Raw genomic sequence first — 19,356 nt, forward strand, 5'->3', positions numbered from 1 at the left:
GGGCATCACAGAAACACGGGCTTAGGATAGAGAGTCATGAGGCCAGGATGGAGACATATGGGACCAGTATGGATTGACATGGGTCCGGGATATATTGATATGGGGTCAGGATGGAAAGACATGGGGTTAGGATGGAGAAACATGGGGCCAGGATGGAGAGACATGGGGCAAGGATGTGGGACATGGGCCAGGATGTGGTACATTATTATTGTAGGGGCTAATTAAGGGATATCATTACTACTGTAATGTATTTTATTTTTGAGGATACTGTTTTCAATTGGGGAGGAGGTCCTATAACTATGCAGTTCGACACTATGTTATTTTTCTTTTCACCTGGCATAGTGAAGACGTCAGGGAAAAAGTAGGGAATATGGTCTAGCGTCAATCAGCTATAGGTGACTGTTATTTTCTGCAGAGATGTATCCTGACTGGAAGAAGTGATAGTGGTCTGCACCGGATGAAGAAGAAAAGTGAAGCTGTATGACTTGAACTAGAGACGTCACTGGTAAGTGATTGTATTACACTATACGCTGTGTATTTTGTCACTGGTGATCACTGTATTGCCTATACACTGTATATCTCCACTATCAAGCAGGGACAAATCAGGGTCAGGTCAAGAGCAAGTATTAGTCAGTTTTGGGGCCTGTAATTTTTTGGTTTTACCTCTCCCCTGGTTTGTCCATCTCCGTGAGAGTGTTAGGCTATGTGCGCACTAGAAATGTGAAGTTTCTCAAGAAAATTTCTTGAGAAACTTCTGCCAGTGAAAGATTTCCGGACCTGCGGAAAAATCCGCACCAAATCCGCATGCGTTTTTGCCGCGGATTTGCCGCGGATTTGCCGCGGATTTACCGCGGATTTACCGCAGGTTTGTCCCTGCAATAAATAATAAAGATAATCGATAGACAGATAATGAATAGAGGGAAAGATGGATAGATGAATAGATAGATAGAGGGATAGATGGATAGATAGATAGAGGGATAGATGGATAGATAGATAGATAGAGGGATAGATAGATAGATAGATAGATAGATAAGAAAAACCTATATAATGTTCCACCTCCCTGCATTTTCTAAGCTGGCACCCTTTAGTGACTTTCATGTGGCACTTAGGCTACGTTCACACCTCCGGTTTTTGCTATGCGGCACAATCCGGCACTTTGCATGAAAATCGCAACCGTTTTTTTTTTGCTATCGGTTGCGATTTTCCTGCATAGACTTTAATTAGTGCCGCATTGTGCCGCATGGCCTTGCGTTCCGTCCGGTTTTTGCCGCATGCGGCAGATGTAGCCGATGCGGCGGCCGGATGGAACGTTGCCTGGCACGTTTTTTCGTGCGGCAAAAAAAACCACATCGCGCCGCATTCGGCCGATGCGGCGCATTTTTCAATGCATGCCTATGGCAGCCGGATGCGGCGCGATGCGGCAATAACCGCATCCGGCCGCCGCATGCGGTTTTTGCCACTGCGCATGCTTAGTAGCATGCCGCAAGCGGCAAAAACCGGACTGGCCGCACAGGAAAAACTTATGCAAAGGATGCGGTGTTTTCACCGCATCCGTTGCATAGCTTGCACAGCCGGATTGAGCCGCAGAGCTCAAGCCGGATGTGTGAAAGTAGCCTAAAGGGTGCTTAGCCTTGTATTTAGCCATAAAATAAATAAATAATAAAAAAAAATGACGTGAGGTCCCCCCATTTTTTGTAGCCAGCTAGGGTAAAGCAGACGGCTGCAGCCTGCAGACCACCGCTGGCAGCTTCACCTTGGCTGATAATCCAAAACAGTGGGCACCCCACGCTGTTATTTTAAATTATATAAATAATTTAAAACAAAAAACGTGGGGTCCCCCCCATATTGGATCACCAGCCAAGGTAAAGCGGACAGCTGGGGTCTGATATTCTCAGACTAGGGAGGTCCACTGTTATTGGACACTCCCCAGCCTAAAAATAGCAGGCCGCAGCCGCCCCAGAAGTGGCGCATCCATTAGACGTGCCAATCCTGGCGCTTTGCCCCAGTTCATCCCGCGCCCTGGTGCGTTGGCAAACGGGGTAATATATGGGGTTGATGCCAGATGTGTAATGTCACCTGGCACCAAGCCCTGGGGTTGGTGAGGTCAGGCGTCTATCAGATACCCGACATCACCAACCCAGTCAGTAATAATTAAAAAATAGACAACAAAAAAAGTTTTATTTGAAAAAACACTCCCCAAAACATTCCCTCTTTAACCAATTTATTGAAAAGAGCACAATCAATTCCACGTCCGGCGTAATCCAATAAGGGGGGGGGGCACGGCGATCCATACCATAGTCGCTGTCCCAGTCAATGAAGAACAGAATGTTCCCCATTGGCTGGGAGAGCAATGCAGTGACCTGAGCTAACATCAATAGGTCAGCTCAGGTCACTGCAGGGGATGACGAGCGCTGCCATCAGGAGCATAGATGAGATCATTACCTTCTGTGATCATCTCCTGTACTGCTGACGTCAGCGCTGTCACTGACTTATCGCGAGAGCCCGTGACGTCACCGCTAGTGACAGTCTCGGGCCGCTCGCGAGACGGGCATAGACAGCAGTGACCGCGGTGACGTCAGGAGGCAGGAGATCGTCACAGCAGGTAATGATCTCACCTCCTGACAGCAGCGATCGTCATCCCCGCGGCTCCCAGCACTGCAGGATGTCAGTGTCTGCCTGCGCTGCCGCGTGACAGGCTGCTGACACTGCGGGCAGACACTGACACCCTGCAGTGCAGGCAGCCGCGAGGCCGGAGCAGGACACACACTGCACGGGCACCTGGAGGTCGCACGGAAGTGCTTCTGTGCGGCGTCCAGGGAGTGCGACGTGTGTTTACTCTGCTCCTCTTCCTGGCATAATGACATTGCTTCCTGCAAAACCGCAGGCAGCGATGGGCATTACCGCAGGTAAATCGCGGCTATTCCGGTGGTATACCGCACATCATTGCTACCTGTGGAATACCCCCGGAATACCGCAGGTACCTGCGGAAATTAATGGACATGCACATTTTCTCAAGAAAGTTTCTCGAGAAAATTTTCTCAAGAAATTTTCTTGAGAAAAATCCGCACAGTGCGCACAACTATTTTTTTTTCTCATTGAATTTCATGGGAAAGATCTGCACAAAGATTGCAGACATTTCTCAAGAAATTTCCGGGGCAAATCCGCGGGTAAATCCGCGGGAAAAACGGTCTAGTGCGCACATAGCCTTAGGGTGCACTAGTAACAAAATGTCAATTTTCTCTCTGGTTTTGATGAGGGAGTGTGGAGGAGTTAAACACTCTTGATTCATTAAGAGGCACATGTTTCTTAATGGATCAGGAGAATCTAACCAGTGGAGTAAAATTTCTGAAGTAATGAATATCAACGCTTATCATGAATTAGGGCCGCTTTACACGCTGCGACATCGCTAGCAATTGCTAGCGATGTCGAGCGAGATAGCACCCGCCCCCGTCGTACGGCCGATATGTGGTGATCGCTGCCGTAGCAAACATTATCGCTACAGCAGCATCACACGCACATACCTGTTCAGCGACGTCGCTGTGACTGCCGAACAATCCCTCCCTCAAGGGGGAGGTGCGTTCGGCATCACCGCAGCGTCACTAAGCGGCCGGCCAATAGAAGCAGAGGGGCGGAGATGAGCGGAACGAACATCCCGCCCACCTCCTTCCTTCCTCATTGCAGGCGGGACGCAGGTAAGGTGAGGTTCCTCGTTCCTGCGGTGTCACACATAGCGATGTGTGCTGCCGCAGGAACAACGAACTACATCGTCCAAGCAGCAATGATAATTGAGATTAGGGGAGCATGTCACCGATGAGCGATTTTGAACATTTTTGCAACGATTCAAAATCACTCATAAGTGTCACACACAACAACATCGCTAAAGCGGCCGGATGTGCGTCATGAATTCCGTGACCCCAATGAGATCGCTTTAGCAATGTCGTAGCGTGTAAAGCGGGCTTTAAACAAGCTGTGGGCTCACATCCATGCTGTGTCCCTGTCCTGCCATTTTGGCAGAGCTGGGAGAAACTTGCAAGAAAACACCAAATGTTACAAAATTATGCAACTTTTCAAATCAATTTACACCAGAATTCTATCGAAATTGCTTTTTATTAATCAGGGCTATTGTGTTTTCTATTTTTTTATATAGAGATGCAAGCACGGGAAAATACTCCAGGGTAACAGGACATAGCAGCTGGAGTGGAAAAAATTGCTAAATAATCACTGGCTGATAAGTAAAGAAGGAAAAGACATAAGAGATAGTGTAGTCACCAAGATAATCCCAAGACTTTCATGTCAAGGTGTTGTGCACCCCATTTCAAGTTAAGCTTTTGGTACTCACTGTTACTGTAATGAAATTTAAAGGTTCTGTAGGAGTGTGTCCTACGGATAGAACGCCCTCCTGAAGATGTCGGATGTTATGTTCTGACAATGTATTTTATCTGTTGATTGTATTGTGCCTTTAATGTATTTTAGAGTCTTATATGTAAATGTTCCTGTGGGTTATGTCCTACCGTCCTGCAGCTACTGTTGCGGGCGGAGGAGGGGACGCCGCGCTCTCCCACTGCTCGGGTCCGGCTGCCGCGGCTGCCGCAGCCTGCTGCTGCTCGGTGGTTCGAGCGATGGGCCGGATCCCGAGGACTCTAGCGGCGCTTCTCGCCCGTGAGTGAAGGGGGGTTTGGGTGTGGGGATTGTAGATTGTCCGTGACGCCACCCACGGTGGTGGTGATTGAGTGTGCACCACCGCTGCTCTGGCTGGGGATCCCGGGAGTGATGGTATGGAGAAGCCAGTTGTTGTGTTGCCCCTCCATGGGTAGGGGTTGGTGATCCCGGGGCCCAGTGATGGAGTTGGGATGGTGGACAGGCGGGCTATGGGGCCTGTGGAGGTGCAGGGGCGCAGGGGCAGCGCTGTGCCGCACGGCACGGAAGTACTCACTCAGCCAGTAAACACGACACAGTTCTCGGTAAACAAACGGCTGGTTGGACGGGTCCCTCGGACGGTTGCTGTTGTTTCTCCCCTGACCCAGTTTAGTGGGATAAGTCCTTTCTTTCGCCTCAGTGCACCCTCCTCCTGCGTTCCGGCTTCCAGCTGGCTCCCTGGTTCAGTACCGGTGGGCCACCGCCCAGCCCCGGCTACCTGCGGTTCCACCAGCTGTCTCCCCGGCTCCCTGCAGATGGCCACTACCGTCTGCCGGACTCTCTGTATGAGGCCCTAGGCTCCAACCTAGGCCCCTGGCTATGTCTGTCTCTCTGCAGACCTTCTCTCTTCCTCTCCTAGGACTTGACTGGGCTTGTTTCCTGCCTCAGGCCAGCTCACTCCTGGGTGGGCGTCTCCATCTCCTAACTCCGCCCACCTGGTGTGTCAGTCTGAGCCCGAGGCAGAAAGCAGGTCACTTTGGGGATGTCTGCTGTGAACTGCTGGGGGTGGGGGTGTGTGTGTGTTGTTACCTGTGTCCCCTGGCTTGTCCAGGGCGACACATTCCCCCTTAGCAAAATGCAGACCGTCCTCGGGCTGCCCGTCCATCACCGGTTTTATTTTTCTTTTAAACTTCAAAAGATCAAAACATTAAACAAAGCATTTTCAATCCTCCCACAACGGGATGCACATTACTTTAACGTTGCAATAACAGTCAAACACTTTTAATAATAACAGTGGAACGGGTCCTTCAGTCACCCACCCAAACAACCTAGCCTTGGTGCTGCCCCTAGGAAGTGGGCAGCACCCCTTGACCCCAGTCCAGGAACGGTTCCAGATTGGTCAACGGGACCGGTACTTTGCTGCCGTTGCGGCCGGGCGGACTGCCGGAGCCGTCGTCATCTCCGTCGCGGCCGGGCGGACTGCCGGGGCCGGTGGCAGGGCGGTGACAAAGGTGAGGCCTGGGGACCCCAGGTCTGGGTCCTCCCCACAGACGCTGCGGGCTCCGCTACCGGTAACAGGGGTAACGGGTCGGTGCATCACTGCGGCGGCCTCTTCCAGGAACCAAATGCTGGCAGAGTCCTGGCGTCCCTGCTTCCACAGCCGCGGTTCACATGCGGCCGGACGCAATCCCGTCCCCCCTTAGCTTCTTTTTAGCACTTCCTTCTTCAGGGGACGGGGCTCCACTTTCGCGCCTTTCCTGCTCGGGGAAGACGCTCGAGCGGGAACTCTTCGCGCCAAAGATGGCGGCTTCTGAAATTTTTCGGCTGGACACCTCCGGCGGTAACAAGGCGCACCTCTACCAGACGGCAGAGCGGCAAGATCCTGTTCGTGACGCCAAGTTGTCGCGGGCGGAGGAGGGGACGCCGCGCTCTCCCACTGCTCGGGTCCGGCTGCCGCGGCCTGCTGCTGCTCGGTGGCTCGAGCGATGGGCCGGATCCCGGGGACTCTAGCGGCGCTCCTCGCCCGTGAGTGAAAGGGGGTTTGGGTGTGGGGATTGTTGATTGTCCGTGACGCCACCCACGGTGGTGGTGATTGAGTGTGCACCACCGCTGCTCTGGCTGGGGATCCCGGGAGTGATGGTATGGAGCAGCCAGTTGTTGTGTTGCCCCTCCGTGGGTAGGGGTTGGTGATCCCGGGGCCCAGTGATGGAGTTGGGATGGTGGACAAGCGGGCTATGGGGCCTGTGGAGGTGCAGGGGCGCAGGGGCAGCGCTGTGCCACACGGCACGGAGGTACTCACTCAGCCAGTAAACACGACACAGTTCTCGGTAAACAAACGGCTGGTTGGATGGGTCCCTCGGACGGTTGCTGTTGTTGTTTCTCCCCTGACCCAGTTTAGTGGGATAAGTCCTTTCTTTCGCCTCAGTGCACCCTCCTCCTGCGTTCCGGCTTCCAGCTGGCTCCCCGGTTCAGTACCGGTGGGCCACCGCCCAGCCCCGGCTACCTGCGGTTCCACCAGCTGTCTCCCCGGCTCCCTGCAGACGGCCACTACCGTCTGCCGGACTCTCTGTATGAGGCCCTAGGCTCCAACCTAGGCCCCTGGCTATGTCTGCCTCTCTGCAGACCTTCTCTCTTCCTCTCCTAGGACTTGACTGGGCTTGTTTCCTGCCTCAGGCCAGCTCACTCCTGGGTGGGCGTCTCCATCTCCTAACTCCGCCCACCTGGTGTGTCAGTCTGAGCCCGAGGCAGAAAGCAGGTCACTTTGGGGATGTCTGCTGTGAACTGCTGGGGGTGGGGGTGTGTGTGTGTTGTTACCTGTGTCCCCTGGCTTGTCCAGGGCGACACACTACCACTAGATAACACTGGACTCTCCAAATGCAAGGAGGGAGTTCAGATAGAAGGTATAATGGTAACACTGCAATGGTTGCAAGGGGTAATGAAGGAAGCCCGGCCCACAGGTTAGTGGGATATGGGAGGTAGGATTTTCTGGTTTTAGTCAGTAAGTGTTAGAGATGAAGAGAGAGTAGTAATAGAAAATAAGAGCGGTGTTGTAAATCCCCGGGGTTGAGGGGGTTTTCACACGACACATCGCCAGATTGCGGGTGCAGATGCTCTGCTTCGTCACGGGCTGGCCTGACCCGGTTTTGTGACCCGAGAGGTACAGGAGGTGGATGGTGAGTAGGACGGAGGATGGGGGTGGTAGTAATGGTTAGGTAAGTTTTTTTATGATCGTGACGCCACCTGCGGTACGTGGCCACGGATGGGCTGCCACTGCGGGTGCAGCTCTCCGGAGCTGATGGTGAAGGTCGCAGTCGGGATGCTGTCCCTCCCCACAGGCGGAGCTGGATTACCCCGGGGAGAATGATGGAGGACGGACAGGGGTGGTGGTAGTCCCCATTGGCGCCAAAGCGGTGGACGACAGTGCCGGTAAAAGAAAGGCAGAGGCAGGGGCTGTGGTTAATTGAGCAACGAGGATGTTGGCTTTCTGGCTCTCCGTTAGGGGGTAGATACGGAATAAGCCATATAGTCGCTCCTTGAAGTTGGAGAAGGTGTAGGCATCTCCAGAATACTGTGGCAGCCAGGTCGCTCATGGAAGGTAAGGCATGGTAAACGGATTGCCGGAACGGCGGCTACTGCCGCAGGGACAGCCTCTGCTAACTCCTCAGTGGATATATTACTTTTTAGTCTTTGCTTTCTGACTGGCTCTGCATCGGAACTCCTGTTTGCGCCCTTTTCAGTGGCCTCCGCCCATGAAGACAAGCCTCCTGTGTTCCTGCTATTTGCAGTAATGGCGTCTGCTGATTTTGTTAATACGCCACACACAGTCCATAAACATAAAGTTCAATAGGCGCACAGTACCCGATGGTTGCGGGCATGAATATCCTGTTCGTGACGCCAAATGTAACACCCCGTGGCCCACAAAGAGAGAGAAACACTAACTCCAGTTGTCAGTGCTAGATGTTATCAAAAGCTGAGCACAGGAAGGTGTGCCCCAAGTGGTGCCACCCCCAGTGGTTTTCCTAGCAACTGGGGAGGTCCCATGCTTCGTGATTGCTAACCACCCTGTCTGCCCTAGTCCAACCCCCTGTGTGAAAGCACCTTACTATTGTTTGCGTGTGTTTTTGTGAAGGCACTGGCAGTTAACCCCCTCCTAACCCAGGATAGATATTACCCCTGAAACGCGGTGTAATACCCTGTGACGCCTGAAGCCCAGGGGCGCCACAGTGTGGTGTGCTGAAGAACAGGCAAAAGCATTGGGCAGGAGGAAGACTGAAGTTGGTGACCTGCAGAAGGTTGTTACAGAGCGGTGTCCGGAAGGTATGCCATGGTCAGCAGGCAGACTGAGGTAGTGCAGGAGAAGATCAGTGCCTTATTCCGTCATTGCCATTTCTGGACTCCTCGGATGTTAAATTCAAGGTACCCTATCCTCAGGGGAGAAGTTACTTTCAAAAGACCCGGAGTGGAGGACTCTGTATATAGCCGGTATGGGAAGAGCCGCATTGCACTGTATACCAAAGCCTCTAATGTATGTGTGCCTCTCCAAAGAAGAAGAATGGTGTTTTTATTTAGTAAAGTTAAAGTGTTAATCAGCAACCAAGAGTGTGTCCATGATTCTTCAGGACCGTCAGCCTGTGAAAAGAACCAGCAGCTCTCAGTTAACCACACCACACCGGCTCTACCACACACCCCAACCCTATTTCATGTAGTGTGTCTGGCGGTTGCAGGACTACAAGCCTAGGCCTCGGACAACGCCCGGACCAACCCTATAGTTCTACTAAAATTTATGAAGCATTTGCTTCACTAAGAATTACGATGCAACAATGAAATTCAGAGAATACTGATTGCATATAAAGCTGCTTCATTGATTTTGCACTAGACTGAAATATACAGAGCACTTTGGATTCTCTTAGAGATTTACAAAAAGTTCAGATGTGAGTCTTTCCTACAATATAGAGAGTAAATGCCCTGTTAAGACTGCTTTACACGTTTCAATTAAACGTGCGATCGCATTTGGAATCGCACCCGCTCCATCGTGCGCTAACTATGCCGGATGTGCGTCACTTACGACGTGACCCCGCCGACACATCTTTAGGTATATTGTAGGGTGTAAAGCCCGCTTTACACGCAACGACTTATCTAACAATATATCGCCGGGGTCACGGATTCCGTGACGCACATCCATCATCGTTAGCGACTTTGTTGCGTGTGACAGCAAGGAACGACCGATAACAATGGAAAATACTCACCTTATCGTCCATCGTTGACACGTCCTTCCTTTTCAAAAAATTGTTGATTGTAGAGGACGCAGATTGTTCATCGTTCCCGAGGCAGCACACATCGCTACGTGTGACACCTCGGGAACGATGAACTGCAGCTTACCTGCGGCCGCTGGCAATGCGGAAGGAAGGAGGTGGGCGGGATGTTACGTCCCGCTCATCTCCGCATCTCCGCTTCTATTGGGCGGCCGCTTAGTGACGCTGCTGTGACGCCGCATGAACCGCCCCCTTAGGAGGGGTTCGCTGGATACAGCGACGTCACTAGGCAGGTAAGTATAGTGTGACTGCTCCTAACGATTTTGTGCGCCACGGGCAGCAATTTGCCCGTGACGCACAACCGACGGGGGTGGGTGCTTTCATTAGCGATATCGCTAGCGATATCGCTGCGTGTAAAGCCCCCTTAACATGCACAGAGCAAGGTGGCCTGGAGAGAAGCCATGCATAAAGAAGAAATGTAGGCTATTTCAATACATGAGCTCACTGAGTGTTTCTTGACAAATGCAGATTTGCTGTGGGTTCATCATTAGGGTATTTTAAGTCACGAATTGTTTTTCAAAAATAAATATTGACTAATACTGGAAATCACAAAAAATCTTATAAGCAGACAGGGCTGAGCCTCATGAAATGAACACATGATTCCTATGGGGTGAGAATATACTGTTTGACTGGTCAGATATATAGTATTTTATTCTCCTGAGACTGTAGGACAGTGTGATATGACTAGTGACGGTCTACCGCTATCAGGTCTGATAAATAACACCACTGATTTACCTACCGTCTAATGGAATTCGAAGGAAAAGATTGTTTGAAACATCCAACATAATCAGCCTCATTAGCTTGAGAACATTCACTTTGCCCAGATCATCAGTGACATCATTGAGCTTTGCCAGGAAACGTTTGGTTGAGTTAATGCAGTGCTCCGTGGTTTGTAATAGTCCAGGTCCAGACAAAGCTAATAAAATAAAAAAGCATAAGAGTTAAATAACTTTGTACACCCTTATAAAAAAAAATGATAACGCAAAAATCACCAATAACTACACTGTGCACCTAGATGATTCCTCCTAAAAAGCCCCTCACCATGACTGGTCCGTGGTTGTATAAGGTTCTGTTCAAAAGGAAAGAACAGGAAAGTTTTACTTTCCCTTGTGATCCATGTATATTTTTAAGAGCTAATACTCAACTGATAGTAGAGTCTTTCTGTAGTTGTGAAACCTTTTATTTTTCATTTTAGTTTGTAAAGTGGAACCGTGGATTAAGAGTAACTTGGTTTGAGAGCGTTTTGCAAGACAAGCAAAGCTTTTAAAAAATGTGTAACTTGGTTTAAGAGCAATGCTTTGCAATAAGAGCAAATACTCACCGTGCACACGTCCGATTCCATCCTTTCATCGCGCTCTGACCCGCTCTGGAGGTAGCTTCCTGTACATATGTACTGTATACTAAATACAGTATACCATTGTCTGGTACAGCACATTGCTTGTATTGTATCTATTTGCCTGTGCAGTATTCCTACCTCACATTTGGCTTAGATCTGCCCTGCAGAATAGATTTGGTGTGTTTTTTTGTACTAGAATAAAGGTTGTTATATTTATACATCATTTTTTCTCTCTATAGTGCACCTCCCGTACACCAGCAATTCTATTGTAAGCGAACACGCAGTTTAATTAGTTTTATGTTTTTTTTTACTGTACAGTATTTTGTATTAGTGTACTGTAATATTTTTTTGCATTACTGTAATAAGTTCGTATAAATACAGTAAATATTTTTGAGTTGTGGAACTAATTGTTTGCGTTTCAATTATTTCCTATGGAAAAATTTGTTTTGATATAAGAGTAACTTGGTTTTACAGCACATTCCCGGAACCAATTATGCTCGTAATCCAATTTTACATTCTATTATAGCTCGCGCATGAAGCCATCATGGCCAGACTTGCATTGGGAGTGGTGCTTGGTCACTTTAGTGTACCAGGTCTAGGCACCTGGATTATAGTTTTTGGAGCAGCTGCATCAAGTGCCAGTACCCACTGAATTTCTAAACTACTGTGACGCCCCTGCGGTAACCCGGTGTCACAAAAACAAGGTAACAGACCAAGTCTAACATAACTGTGCCAGCCACTGCACATGTGATGCCCTGGACTAGTCGGGTCGTCCCAGGTAGTCACACACAACACCACCCCCCCCTCCCGATTAGGTAACACCAGTCAAACTGAAAGCCTTGTCACCACCCTCCAGGTTTGATGTCCACACCAGGGGGGCGGAGCCAGGCGGTTGGCTCCACCCACTGATGAGTTCACAGGCCTGGAGGCGGGAAACTCAGTAGTCAAGTTCAAGTTCTAGGAGAGAGTAGTCTGGAGGAGCTGTAGAGCAAACAAGTTCACAGGCAGCCCTGTGTCCAGGCTGCGAAGAGACTACCATGTGACTGGGTCGGGACCCAGTCACCATTGGCAAGGAGGCAGAGGGTGGTGGCTGCCTGCAGGAGACCGGGAAGATGACCGGTGGAACCGTAAGGGACCGGGACAGGGTAGTGGCCCGCCGGAACCGAACCGGGGAGCCAACTGGATACCGGAGCACCAGGCAGGGTACTCAGACCCAATACAAAGCCCTGAACCAACAGGGCCGAGTCGAATCAACTGATTGCGGACTGGACTTAAGGACCTATTCCACACAAGTCACGTTAGAAGACTACAGCCCAACCATACAGGGTAAAGCCACCGCCAAGGCATAGAGACACAAAGGGCCAACGTCTGGGGGCAAACGGGCTCCTACGGCATATACAAGTCGGGGAGCGGACTACCGGTGTCTAGGCATAGGAGTCAAACATTTACACACAGAGGTGCAGGAGAAAGGCGGAAACCACCAACCTATTGTGGGAGAAACTGCAGCCGGCTGCGGGCCCCGTTCATCACTCCGTTTGGTTTACCAGAGACTCCAGTGTCTTGTGTCAGAGTGAGTACACCAGTGCCATCAGGCACCGCACTGCACCGCAACACTTCACCCTGCACCCCGACCCTCGCCTACCGGGCCCCGGGACCAACACCCCCCTACCCATGGAGGGGTCAACACATAGCTGCGCCATTACACCGCTCCCGGCAGCCCCCGTACCTTCACCGCAGCGGTGGTGTCTACAATCACCACAACCCGTGGGTGGCGTCAGGAACTAACATCCCAAACCAAACCACCGCGGCCCCAGAACTCCTCACCCAAATCCCCGCGTGTAGCGCCAACTCCCTTGCAGAGCGACGTGACCCCCGGGTCCGTGAGAGGCTCGAGCCACCACCCGCAGTACGAGCACAGATCCGAGTGGCTCGGCGGTCGCAGCCGAGCCCGCGGGGCGGTACATATCGACTCTTCTGGCGTCACGAACAGGATAGAATCGTCCACTTACCTGTGGAAGTGCGCCTTCAGATCATCGCCAGCGGCGTTCCGCTGAAAAATTGGAGAATCCGCCATCTTGGGCGCGAAAAGTTCTCGCCCGAGCCATCTTCCCTGAACAGAAAGACGAAGCCCCGCCCCCGATAGCGGAGCAGAGCAAAAAGCAAGTGAAGTGCTCGGAAAACACCACGAGGGGAATGGATGGAAAGATGTCGGCGTTCCCGGACGGGAGTGGAGCGGCGGGGCTCGGAAGAAGCAGAGGAGGAGTAGCCTTTGAGGACTGCGGCCCGGGTGAGCTCCCCGCCGCAACCGCTGCTTGGTTGGAGCGGGAGCTGGGCCAGTTCTGTATGAAGGTGAGGGCGCAGAGTCTGCAGCAGCTGCTCGATTGTAAGGCGGAGGTCCGCAGGATGGTTGCCGTGGTGTGGGCCCGTGAGTAAGGGGCCGTCGCAGCCGTGCAGCGCCAAGCTCAAGCCACACAGATTCTCGAGCTAACCCTTATCAATTGGGAGCCGGGACCCGGCAGTACCGCAGCAAGTGGGCCCGAGGTTTTGCAACTCATGGAGGAAGAGGTACCGAGTACGCTGCCCCCACCGCCGTTCCTGTTAACGGCCTACAGCCCCGGAACCTACTGCACATGGATGGGGAACCCGGTAGATCGCCTGACCGTCGGCCGGGCCAGTCCCCTGTGGTGGTAGCGGCATTCCAAATTAAACCCTGAGGTTTACAGTTCCCCGTTTTAAAGTTAATGTTTTAAGGACCCACTCCTGCAACCCGTGATCCTTTTGTTGAATGTCCCTGGGTTCCCCAGGGGACACCATCCGGTACGCCGGGTGGAAGGAGCCGGACCCTGCCTGACTTGTTGAATGCCGCTGGGGTCGGAGCCTCGGTGGGCGCCATCAGGGGTCGAAGCCCCTGGTGGAGGACAGCAGGGAGTTAAAGGAGCGAGGACAGTTCTACAAGTAGAGCCCGGTTACCGAATCCCGCACCGCAGGCAGTGGAAGACTGGGTGTTTGTGGACAGTGCCACCGTAAGTGAGTGTAGCATTGGTGACCCAAGCTGCCCTGTGATGGACAGGGGAAAGTGGCTGGAGGAGGCTGCGCCGGCAGCGGAGTTTTAACGATGAAAGTTAAAGTGCGGTAGCGGTTCTCGGCTACCATGTTGAAGTCCCCGTTGGGACCCTGACTGCCCGTTGCCCCCCTACCCATGGAGGGGTCAACACCTAGCTGCGCCATTACACCGCTCCCGGCAGCCCCCGTACCTTCACCGCAGCGGTGGTGTCTACAATCACCACAACCCGTGGGTGGCGTCACGAACTAACATCCCAAACCAAACCACTGCGGCCCTGGCCGTGGAACTCCTCACCCAAATCCCCACGTGTAGCGCCAACTCCCTTGCAGAGCGCCATGACCCCCGGGTTCGTGAGAGGCTCAAGCCACCACCCGCAGTACGAGCACGGATCCGAGCGGCTTGGCGGTCACAGCCGAACCCGCAGGGCGGTACACACACACACTAGCATACCAGGACATTTACACTTGCTGTACCCGGGTAGGAGCCTCACCTAGCCAGATGACAGGGCTTGGCACTGTTAAACAACAGGGAGCCAACTGGGAGGAAGAGACCAGACCGTGGGGTGGAGAAAGTGACCTGGGGAGTGTGGGTAGACAGTGGGACAGTTAGTTGAGTTTAGGAGGAGGAAGTAGTAGGTTGTGAGGAGAGGAGTAGTAAGAAAGATGTCAAGACAGACCAGAGACTCTTGAGACACATAGAAAGAAGGAAAGACACTGCAAAGACCTGAGGAGAAAGATCAACCACTCAGAGGAGGAAAGTAGCTGGAGAGCGAGAGAGCAAACTCCAAGGACAGAGGGATCCTGTGGGGTGGACATCCAGGGCTCACAGTACTTTGCACGCATGGGTTGCAGATCCCAGAACAGACAAGGACTTCAATCTGTTAACGCTGTCAGGTGGGTGGGTTTTCAGGACTCATTTGTCAACATTAAGATCTGAGACATCAGCAGCAAAGAAGGGACCGGGACATATTCCCTTAAACAGTCCAAGCTGCCTGCAGCAGGACCCAGACACCAGGAGGAGCTCCAAGTGCTCCACGCCAGGGAGGACCCACATACACCAGAGTGCAAAGGTGGAGAGTGACACCAGGTTGGCTGGCACAGCCTTCAGGACACGGGCATACCTGGAATTCAGTACGTTTCCAGGGCGTAAATCCAGTGAGTAAAAACCATCAAACTGCCCTCTTTGTCTGGACTGCTTCATTGCCGTGCACCTCCACGTTAATCCTTCACCTACCCCCTGGGGAAAAGCCCTGCTCGCGGAGGGCTCCACCATCCACGATGCCCCCATCCATCATCCTCAGTAGGAACCCGCAGCAGCGGCCCTACTATCCCTGGCCACAAACCGCGAGTGGCGTAGTCTGACTTTTTATTTTATTTTTATTTTTCATTTAAAACTGGTCAACGGTGCCCCTCGAGCCACGGACCGGCCGGATCGGAGCAGCTCGGCTGCCCTGGGGCGCGACAGTCATATATTTTAATTCATGGGTCAAATCTAGAGATAAGTGAACTCGAACTTTAAAGTTCGCTGTGAGTACTGAATATAGACTTTACAAAACAAGTAGTGTTCGAGACTAGAGTTTGGGTGATTTACGTATGTTGACCACTCGTGCATGCATCGCTGTGCTTGGGAACGCTCGGTGCTCGGCCTAGTGTGAGCTGCTTGCAGTGTTTGAATGGCTCTCACTGGAGGTAAAAATCAGTATTATCGGATTTAGTGTGCACCAAAAGAAAACCCTGTTCTCTCTCCTCCGGGAATGCTCTGTTTATGGCTGGATGTACGTTTGTGGAGACCTGAAGTCACTGTTCATCAGTGACTTCCAATGTGGTTCATGTCAAGTGCAGGTCCAGAACAGAACAATATATAAAGTCCGTCTGAACCCGTAGAACCTGAACTTCCACGGGTCTACTCATCTCTAGCCATATCTATTTAATATGCTAAAGTTTATCTGTAGCGCCCCTGAAGGTTTCAGGGTGCTACAGGGAACTGCATACTCTCCTAGGGTGCAGGACCTACCCCCAAGGTCCCAGGGAACTCAGTGCCACTACCACCACAACACAGAAAACTCCAGCTACCGCACCCAACCAGTGACTGCTGGTCAGAAACCAGGGGGTTGTGCTAGCTGTCTATTAGGCCAACCCAGGGGGTCTAGGCAGACTGGTGGGTGGGGACAAGTCAGTGTAGTGCAGAGCTCCAAAGGGAGAGGAGCTGGAAGTGGAGTGCAGAGCTCCCAGGAGTGGGGAGCTAGGAGGGGAACCTGCCAGCTGTGTGTGTAGCGGTGACCCAGGAGCAGAGGCGGACAGTTGTCAGTCAGGGGTGACCTGTACCTGAAGTTTGCCAAGGACAATGCCTAGAGGGGGAAGTAGACGCCAAGACGGTGTAGCAAATCCATTTGGAACTGTGCATGGATGAGGCACAGGGCCCTAGATCAGGGAAGAGCTTTGGGCGCCTTGATAATTAACCTGCCCAGGGAGGGATCTCCACGACCCTCTTTGACACAAAAGATTCGGGGGCAACAGCAGCACTTATTCCGGACCAGGGCCCGGAGACTCCAAGTACCGGCCCTACAGAGTCCACACTGACAGCCGGACGGACAAAGGGGCTGTAAAACAGCCGGAGAACCCAAAGTTTCAGGCTTGGGATCTCACCCTAGACATCAACACAAAGTGCAAAAGTAGAGCAACTGGATCACTACGTGGCACTGATAGTACCAGGACCGGAACGGGCATCCCAGAGCTCTGAGTGAGTAAGGACTTGGTTTACATACTGTGTGTAGTCCCTGTTTGCTACACCGTCCCCCTTATCCAGAACCACAATAACCAGCAGTGTGTATTCCTGTTTTCCTGCATTATCAACACTATCCAGCACCACAATAACCAGCAGTGTGTGTCCCTGTTTCCGGCATTGTGCACCTCATCCAACACCAAGAGGTCTCATAGACTGTTCCTGCACTATTCACCTCATCCAACACCATGAGGGCATCGGGGCCTTCCATACCTGCAGAAGGACTCACATCTAACTGCTCCGTTCCATCAGCTCCGGCCCCCTTATGTCACGGACGGGTGCCGCCTCTGCTGCAGCAACCGGGGCTGCTCGAGTGATGCTCGGGTCCGGGATCGTGTCTGGGGGCTTGAGTGGTGACCGGACCCGGGGCTCGTGCAACCGCCTGTCCACGCACACAGTGAAAGAGGGGGGGTATTTATAGGGGAGATTGTCTGTGATGCCACCCATGGGTTGCGGCGATGGGATGGTGGCACCGCCGCTGCCTCTCAGGGTTGACGTCCATGACCGGTGATGTAGGGGGGCAGCAAGCTGGTTCCCCCTTCACGGGTAGGGGTTTGCTGTAGTCCCGGGGCCCAGGTGTGGGTAAGAAGCAGGGCTGGGGCGTTGTCGGCAGGTTGGACCGGATAACAACGGTGTGCTCACGATTATGAATAATCCACACAGAGTCCGTACTGTAAACCAAGGCTGGATGCCGGTTGCCTCTGGAAGGGTGTGCTGGTCCCGCACACAGGTTAACAATGTAGGGGCCCTTCCTCCTGCACTTGTGTCTTTTCGTGTGTGGATTAACCCCGCTTGGAACAGGAGAAATCCGCTCCCCTGCAGCTTTGGACGCAGAGGGAGCCGTTGCCCCCAGACGCTGACCTGTGGGACACCATCCCGGGTTTTGGTGGGTGTCATTTTTGGTGTCTAGGTCAAAGTTCTGCACCTGTTATCCCTTTGGTCTAGAGTGTAGTCACCGGTTGCAGTGGTGACTGGACCTCTGCCAACTCCACCGCAGGCCCTTCCTCCAATCTTCCTCTCCAGTGGGTGCTGCCTTCTGGCGGTGGGTAACAAGAAGGTAGATGGGGGGTTATTTACATGACCCAAAAAAGTTTTTGGGGCGTTGTCGCCAGTCCTGACACCATGGTCCATGTTTTAACTATTAAACCGGGGGTAAAACAATTTTCATAACAACTGTAGAAAAAGGCAGCCGGGAACCGCTACCTCACTTCTTATCTTCATATAAGAAACGGTGGGACGCGAGGCAGAGGGTTTCATTTACTAACCCCCATTTTTTCACATCAAGGGCGAACCAGCCCCGCTCTCCACATTCTCGGGTGCGCATTTGGGAACGACCATATCACCGGGCTCCAGATTGCGGTCTGGATGGCCAATGGGTAAATGCGGGGCTTCATCCCTCCAGGACACGAATATTTCGGCATCCAGTCCCGGCTCATTGATGAACACCCACCCTTTCTGGGGGTCAAAATGGCGAACCTGCCCTCTTTAGGTCGGGCCCCTGACCCGGAAAGTGCCTTGGCGCAGGTTGTCTTTTTCTTTATAAGTGCGGGCAAGCACATCCGCCTTTCGTTTTTCTCGGGCAGCGATATCCCTTTGAAGCTGTTGTTGCTGCTGCTCCCAGTACAAGGCACGGGTTCTGGGCTCCGCCTCCTGCTCGGGAGCCAGGCCCACACGGATGCTCTCGGCGCCGGCAACGACCGGACTCTCTCTCTGCCGTGGGCCCCATTGCTCAGTGGCCTGCTCCTCCTCTCTGCATGTGCCTGCCAGTTGACCCACAGCTGGGACAGGGTATTTGGGAGCGACTGGCGCTGCAGCTAGGGTAGACTGCTGGTCGAGTTCCGCCTCCGGTGCGGCCGGGCGGACTGCCGGAGCCGTCGTCATCTCCGTTGCGGCCGGGCGGACTTCCGGAGCCGTCGTCATCTGTGTTGCGGCCGGGCGGACTGCCGGGGCTGGGGATGACATCATTGGGGCTGCGGCCTGGCTCGGGGCCGGATGGGATGTCATCAGGGTTGCGGCCTGGCTCGGGCCGAGACTGGTGCCGGGTCGGTGGTGCAGATAAGGCCCGAGGTCCCCATTGCTGGGCCCTCTTCTTTAGACAAGACGGGTTCCGCTGCCGTTATTTGGGGTAGCGGGCCGATCGGGGTGCTAGCCGTGGACTCCGGCGGTGAGGGAGGCGACATGGCAGACGGGGGCAGGCCGGACCCCTCAGCCGGGACGGCCGGTTCCTGGGGAACATAGGGGCGTGGGTCACTGCTTACCCGCTCCTCCAAGGCCATCTCCATCTCGTGAGCCCGGACAGCTGCAGCCAGGCCTTTCATTTCGGTGGTCCACCGCGTCATGATGAAATGCGCATGGGCCTGGATTCTCCGACACATATTCTCCGTCTGCGCTTCAATCCAGTTGGCGGTCCAGGGAACGGGCCTCTCTACATGCTTGTTGTCAGACTCCTGAGATATCCTGCCGCTTGCTTGTTCAGGAACGGGATTTGGCAAAGTCCTGGTGTCTCT

At 53.0% G+C, this 19,356-nt stretch overlaps 1 protein-coding gene across 1 annotated transcript in view; it reads right to left on the minus strand.

Moving 5' to 3' along the window:
• CYP19A1 (cytochrome P450 family 19 subfamily A member 1) overlaps positions 1–19,356 on the minus strand; it is a 135,764-nt gene that overhangs the window by 57,214 nt on the left and 59,194 nt on the right. The window contains exon 5 of the mRNA XM_075342744.1: positions 10,408–10,584. Coding sequence (XP_075198859.1) covers positions 10,408–10,584 — 177 coding nt within the window. The remainder of the gene's footprint in view (positions 1–10,407; positions 10,585–19,356) is intronic.

The sequence above is a fragment of the Anomaloglossus baeobatrachus genome, chromosome 4, assembly GCF_048569485.1.
Source record: "Anomaloglossus baeobatrachus isolate aAnoBae1 chromosome 4, aAnoBae1.hap1, whole genome shotgun sequence".
NCBI lineage: Eukaryota > Metazoa > Chordata > Amphibia > Anura > Aromobatidae > Anomaloglossus > Anomaloglossus baeobatrachus.